Source organism: Denticeps clupeoides, chromosome 17 (assembly GCF_900700375.1).
Source record: "Denticeps clupeoides chromosome 17, fDenClu1.1, whole genome shotgun sequence".
NCBI lineage: Eukaryota > Metazoa > Chordata > Actinopteri > Clupeiformes > Denticipitidae > Denticeps > Denticeps clupeoides.
Window position 1 is genome coordinate 13,962,079 of NC_041723.1, and position 7,789 is coordinate 13,969,867.

The following is a 7,789-nucleotide window of genomic DNA, read 5'->3' on the forward strand; positions in this document are numbered from 1 at the left end:
ACCGCGACGACGCAGATCAGCCAGCAGATTTACGAGAGCCGCGACAGGGCGGCGCAGCACCGAGTGCAGCTAAAATCTGACACGGTCCTGGCCCTGACACAGAGCCGTTCTGTCCCGAGTACACACACAGATTCACATGCAACACTGACATCAATACTGTAAATTAACACAACAGAGATTTACATTAGTAACCATAATACTCCTCATCTCATAAAAAAATTATTTTGGCGCCGCAATACATATTAACGCTTTTAAATTTGTTCCCACAGAAATCTATTATTGTCACCAAAATTTTAATTTGCATGCATCATCAAGTCCTAGCTGGCGAGCTCTGCTGTAGTTCAGTCTGGAGCATCTGTATGCACACACACACACACACACACACACTGCTCCGAACCAAACACCCCAGCAGTCCCCCAGAATCCTCAGCATATACATCAGCCAACCAGTGACAGGCTGCAGAAAACGACATACTGAAAAAAATGGAAGGGTTTGAAAAGGGTGTAAACACGGTGCAATCTCACACAATGCATCAGTATATAAACACACACATTCGCCTTATCACCCCAAATCAACACAAACTCATACACAACAAGATGCACGGTGATTCATGGGGAGCAACAGAAGAATGTGAGGGGGTCTACGCTCCTATTTCACACACACACACACACACACCTGCATACCTCAGACAGGAACATGCCTGTCTCTACTGCACTTACGTGTGCTCGGATGCATGCACACGCAGGCACGCACGCACGCAGGCTCTGCAGGGGAGTAAGAAGAGCGAATTCCTCCGGGATCTCTGCAGCAGGAATGTGAGGGCAAGCTGCTACAGCTCAGCTCAGTGTGTGACTCAGAGCTGCTGACCTGCCTGCCGGCACACACACACACTCACACACACACACACACACACACACCCCAAAACCTCTGAAACGTTTGTATGTGCACATAAACACACACGCGCAGAGCACACGTCCACATACGCACACGATTCCGTGGATTTAACAACGCGTCTGAACAGACGTAAGGAAAGTTCCCAGATTTATCCTCTGAATGAAACTGTGTGCTGATTGGCTGAGCACCAGCAGAAGCACAAATGATGCCAATGAGTGGCAAACTGATGGGGTCCACACACGTGGTGAGTCCGGGACGCTGTCCACGCTGATCAGGTTCGGAACAGGACGCCCGTTTTCATGGCACGTGGAGCAGTGAGGTACCGGTGCATAAATATTTATAGCAACATTGATATTCATATTGGTACCTGCAGATGTTTTAGCGCATGAGCATTATCATTTCTGCTGAGCAACCAGCAACAAACAAACGGACGTGTCAGCCGTCGGGAATTAAGAGCTGGGAAACGGGCGAACCTGGAGCCGGAGGAAGCGCCAGCCAACGTACCCCAAACGAAACGGCGGCATCTGATGCCTGCAGCGCACAGCCTGTGTGCTTTCCAGGGAAACAAGACCTAAGTGACGATATGTCAAATTCTGGGTTTGTCTTTCCCTCATCCCTGCACGAGAGACCGGGGGAAGGCGTTCCCATGATGCAAGTGGCGCCTATTGATTCTGGGATCAGTTGGTGTGAGCGAGACTAGGAATGGCAATCATACCAGGCCGACACATGGTTAGGACGAGAAGACGATGGCCTGCTGTTCCCTAGGCAACCCACCAAAAAAAATCGCCAAAGCCTGAATGCCGGTATTGAGATGCAAAGGCTGCCCTCGGCCCTGATTATTAATATGTATGTGAGGCGTCATCTATGTCAACCGGCAAATGTCAGACTTCTGGGATGAATCTGTCACAGGTTCGATTCAACCAAGCGGCATACTGCACGTCCTGCAGTGCGGGAGGAAAATGGCGATAAAGATCTACGTGTGTCATGAGCGGCGTGTCCAGCTGATCATTACTTTACATTATTTAGCATGCATGAGGTTTGATCGCATGAATATATGCATGATTAGGGGGCGTGCGAATACAATTAATGCACGTCACAATGTATGCACACATCTTACACGTGCATAATTGCAAACAAATACCACCATACCGCAAGCTGCATGGTCAAGTGAAGATCAAGCTGACCCGACGTTTGTATATGTATTCAGCGCGGCAGCATTTGCCTACAATTTACACACTTAATCCCTGATTCAGTATCTGAGGGCACATGTATATTGTATGAATCAGGGCTGTGGCTTCGGGAGCTTCTGGCCACAGGTCAGGGACTGACCCAGGGTGGGGGTACAAGCGCGCACACACACACACACAGACAATTCAGTCGCCAATTCGCATAGAGTGCATGGCTTTGGACGATGGGAGGAAACCGAGGAACCCAGAAGGGACCCTGCGGAAGAGCATGCAAACTCAAGGTTTCAGCTCAAAACACTGGAGGTGTGGAGCCATGACACTAACCACCATGTGACCCTGTAATGTCGAACACAATCTGTATATGTGTATTTATTATAGACCCTTTGTGTGCCAGACTGGTGTCAACCAAGTAGACAGAAACCATTTTTTTGGCAAACTGTAAAAAGTCAGGACACCTGAAACTGAAATGCATCATGACAGAAATATACTGATTGGGCAAATTCATCAGCAGCACATCCAATACCACGTTGACAAAGCTGCCATTGATTTTGTGCAAAACCTGAAGCCATCTTCCAAAAAGCTGCAACCACTCAAACAGCAGAGGGAACCACACGAAGGGCGAGTTAAACGAACACGGTTCATACACTGTATGATATAGCCCAGCTACCACACCACTGAACTCATGAATTAGTATTTACATTTGTCTGTTGGTAGATCATATAACTATTGCTTGTTTTAATTTATTATCTACGCTGGTTATTCCAGCAAAGAAAATCTGAAAATGTCAACCTATATCCACTCTAATAAAAAAAAAAACATTTATTACGCAATTACACAAACCACAGTATAAACGTCATCAGACCAAGAGTTCTAGGTGTGTTCCAGCAACTGATGGTATATTCATCAGTCTATATAGCTTTATTACAAGTTAATAGATTTTACCTGCAAATGGGACCTACTCCATAAAAAATGTTATTCTTTACTATCACATTCTAATATAACATCACGGGCCAGGTTGAAATGAATGTGTGTGTGTGTGTATGTATGTATAGTACATGATCTTAAAAGGAGACATCCATGTTTGCCACCGTGATCTTGGAAAACAGGACGGGCGGTGAACAAGGTGCCACCGGGATGGAAATGAGTCTGCCTCGCAGGGTGGGGGTGCGAAGTGGGCTGCTGGAGGAGACCCGAGACCCGGGCTTAGATCTGTGGAATTCCAAGCAGAAGAGGGCTTCATTCTCGATTTTTTTTTGCGTATCTCCGGACCATGACTGGTACCTCGACCTGATATCAGGCCGGATCTGATTCCTGGTTCCTGTCTGAGACGGTGAGCCTGCTGAACGCGCCGCTACTCGCTGCTTCAGCAGGAACAGAGGTTCCCTGCGGCAACGAGCTTTCTCCAGGCCTATTGCAACATATATATATGTGTGTGTGTGTGTGTGTGTGTGTGTGTGTATTATATATATAAATAAACTCATTCTGTAATTAGAAGGAATTGGCTGCTTGGCTGTATTTGGGTACTCTGGACTATAAGCATAGGAGTAATGACACCAGGATTCAATAAGAAAATTACAATTTTAGAAAAACTACATTTATTTTAGGCGGCTCAAGTCGACTCAAAGACGAAGCGGACGCCCTTCCGAAGTTCGGAAGCCTTCAGCGGCGCCCAGTTCCACTCACGTTGTATTTTTTTTACTCAGCACTTACTCAAATATAAAACGACGCCGAGTTCCCGTCGTGCACTGCCGCGGACTTGTGCACATCCCCACGCAGACGAGATTTAAATAGCCGCCAGCTAACATCCACGCCGCCAGCACTGACGTCAATGACGTCGGCGAAAAAGTTGTCCGATAGCAATAACGAGAGACACTCACCGGAACAGACATGTTGTGCGTTTTTCACCCCGCGCCGTGGACACTTGTGCTGAAGAACTTGTCGACGCTTCTCTCGTTTTCTCTTCTTTTTTCCCCCCCGAGGAAAGCCGCGGTTTTCCGATTCAGCCTATTCCATGCTGCGCGCGGACGTTCCTGGGATGGAAGACGGGAGCGCGCCCTGTCAGGAGCGGGGAGGGGGGGTCTTTATTCTCCAGCCCTCCTCATGAAGGCTACGGCGGGTCGAGAAAGAGCCGCTCCGCCGCCCTCGCTTCCTCCGACTCGGACACTGGCAGCGGCGGGTGGCGGGGAATGGAACGTCCTCTCCGGCGGGCGCGGGAAGCGAGTCCGACACTGCGGCGCTGGTGCGTCACTCCGCGGCTTCTGCCCCCTGATGATGGAATCATCAAGTTCCGTTAAAGGGACGGGGCCGCGCCTGGCGCGCGCGCCCGCGAACGTGCACGAGCATGGCGCGGGCGCGCGAGCCCGCCGCCGACCGCGTGGGATATGAATGAAAATTCAACAGTTTCTGGACATGCAGTATTCTCTTCGCGTGGGTTTTTTTATTCGTTTCATCTGTTTTGGTTTTGTTCAGTTTGATTATGACACCGACTTATGAAAGGACAAGTGCATTTGAAGAGTTCACCAGAGCGTCTCCAGACTGATGCCTCTGCCTCACAGACAACAGGCTCAGTCTATATACACTACACAATAAGCACAAGTTTTAGTTGAAGTATAGTTTACACATATGGTCACCTCAGATCAACACTCCCTGCTTTAAACATACAGTACAGGCCAAAAGTTTGGACCCACCTTCTCATTCAATGTGTTTTCTTTATTTTCAGGACCATTTACATTGGTAGATTCTCACTGAAGCCATCAAAACTATGAATGAACACGTGTGGAGTTATGTACTTAACAAGAAAAGGTGAAATGACTGGAAACATGTTTTATATTCTAGTTTCTTTGCTCTGATTACTGCTTTGAACATTGGCATTCTCTCGATGAGCTTCAAGAGGTCGTCACCTGAAATGCTTTTCCAACAGTCTTGAAGGAGTTCCCAGAGGTGTTTAGCACTTGTTGGCCCCTTTGCCTTCACTCTGCGGTCCAGCTCACCCCAAACCATCTGGATTGGGGTTCAGGTCCGGTGACTGTGGAGACCAGGTCTCCACTTTTTGTTAAGTACATAACGCCACATGTGTTCATTCATAGTTTTGATGCCTTCAGTGAGAATCTACCAACGTAAATGGTCATGAAAACACATTGAATGACAAGGTGTGTCCAAACTTTTGGCCTGTACTGTAGTCTCTTAGGCCAAATCCACTCAAAAAAGGACACTAGATGCAGCAGATAGTTCACAGGACAGAAATAATCATTTTCAGATGTTAAATCAATAAGCAAATGGGGGGGTGTTGGGGGAATAGGATAATTACTCTGAGAGTTGGACATAAAACAACAACATTTTTATTCCCACCTTACAGCATGCACACAGTACAGCACAAACACCCAAGGGACTACGATACAGACACCATATATAGACAGTAAATCCATGCATCCAACAGGTGAAAACGTCTTAACTTGACGGACGGAATGTGGGGCATCTGCACTCTTCTTTTCTGGCCATGGACAAGTCCATTTGCTCCAGCAGCATCAGCGTAAAACTCTTGCGTACATTTTCCCAGGCTGTGTGAACTGTGATATCGTGTGAGCGCCGTTGCAATGACGCTGTGGAACAGAACGTTGTTCAGAGAGCTGCCTGGGTGAGCAAAAACACTAGGCTCCACTAAAGCTTATGCAAAGAGAACACTAATCCCGAAATAGACAGAGCTATAGAGGTTCGCTAATTGTTACGCCCAACGTTAACCTTGATCTGGACCACGTGCTAAGGTCCACACACAAAACGGCAATAGTGCAAGTGTAATATAAATGTGTTAGATGTCACCAGACGCCCACTTTAAAGTGAAGTCATTGTGATACACTGCAGCACAGCACACGGTGACACAACGTAATGTGTCCTCTGCTTTTAACCCATCACCCTTGGTGAGCAGTGGGCAGCCATGACAGGCACCCGGGGAGCAGTGTGTGGGGACGGCGCTTTTCTCAGTGGCACCTCAGTGGCACCTTGGCAGATTGGGATTCGAACCGGCAACCTTCTGATTACAGGGCCGCTTCCTTAACCGCTAGGCCACCACTGCAACATCATCATGTGTTCGATACGAGTTAAAAACGCCTTGTTTAGACGTGCAGGCCAGGGGATCTGGCAGCGTGGAACAGTACTTGTTATTTTGCGTATTTGTGTTTGTTAGTGATTAACGTTCCCGCTTTGAACAACTGGGGTTTGTCCATCAGTTCTTCCTGCACCTTAACATTGTTGGCATCATCTCCCATGCCGAACATCTGTGACGTGGTCAGTACCTTCCTAAAGACGGATGGACAGACAATTAGAACGTGTGACTAACTGGTGCTGTAGTGCTGTTTTAGACCCAAAAATGTGAAGATTATGAACATGCCCAATGACCCCCCCCATTTAAGCAAAATGTGGATTTATAGACCCCGTTGTGTCAGATTTATCCGGTGAGCGAACAAACGCGATGCTTGACAGTGAACATCTACCAACGCTTTGAAGCCTCTGTTAGTGGCATTCGGACTATTTCCACCCCCTGGGTTATTTTCGGTTCTCGTTACAACGTTTGTTTAAAATGATCCTCCTGACAGGCCCGTCTATATTTAGGCGCAGCAGGTGAGTGACAGCTACAGAGGCCTGGAAGCATCTGCGTACATCTACCTGGGACAGGCTGGCGGACCTCATGAGTTGCTTGGTGGGAGAGTACTTGGTCAACATGAGATCATTTGTCCTTTAACCAACATCTGACGTGTGATAAAAGCCGCAAGAGAAAAGGAGAAAGGCAGTGGACGGGGTAGAGGAAAACGTGGGAGGGGGTCAGAAGGGGACAAATCAGACGGACGAGGGGCAACAGAAGAGAGCGCAAGGGCCACAGCAGGAGCAACGGCGTATAAGCGGAGAAAATGGGAAACGGGGACGGGAGGGTGGGAGATTTGTCAGGACTTCTCACGCCGGTTTCCTTGCACAGCGGGAACAAGAGTGATGCAGGAGAGGGGGCTCAGAATGAAGTGGAGCATTTGAATAAAGATGAGGTCTCGCCGGCCTGCCCGAGATCAGTGTGCTGGTAACTCAGAGGAGGAAGCGCAGAATGAAGATGAGCATGGCAGCTCTTCTTGCGTGCGTGCAGCCTCCAGAGGGGAGAGGTTTTTGCTGCAGTCATTTTTGGGAAGCAGATTAAACTCACGGAAAGGTGACAGTGATGAAGAGGTGCTTTATGTATGCAGTGAACACACACACACACACACACGCTTCTGAAAGAACTGTCTATGGCATCACTTTTAAGTGCACGCTTTAGCAAGTGCTCAAAATGCAGCGCAGCATGAGCTGCACTGGACTAGTTTTAAACACACACATACACAAGTTTGAGTTTGTAGTCTTGAAACCTGTTATAAATGTGTAACGTCGACATATTACGACAAACTGGTGATATGACTAAACACAACCATCACATAAATGCATGTACTTGTGTTGTACATACATGTGGTAAATGGTAACTATTTTGCAACTTTTTTTATATTATACTGTTGAGGACAGTATATGTAGTGTGATAATGGCTTGACTAGAAGGTTGGGGAAAATGAGGGTAAAGAATATTCTAGATGCTTGTGTGAACTGAGGAGTCGGCCCATGAATGTGTGGTAAACCCAGCTTTGTAGAATGACTCTAATTACCCAAAATGCTAAATGTACTTCCTGTGGTGGCTAAAGATGG

The 7,789-nt window shown here is 47.6% G+C and overlaps 1 protein-coding gene across 1 annotated transcript in view; it reads right to left on the minus strand.

The window, feature by feature from the left end:
• The window catches only part of bcar1 (BCAR1 scaffold protein, Cas family member), a 54,167-nt gene extending 49,787 nt beyond the window's left edge, over positions 1 to 4,380 (minus strand). Inside the window, exon 1 of the mRNA XM_028958851.1 lies at positions 3,959 to 4,380. Within this exon, the coding sequence (XP_028814684.1) occupies positions 3,959 to 3,970 (12 nt within the window). The 5' untranslated portion in view covers positions 3,971 to 4,380. The remainder of the gene's footprint in view (positions 1 to 3,958) is intronic.
• Positions 4,381 to 7,789: the final 3,409 nt, after the last annotated feature.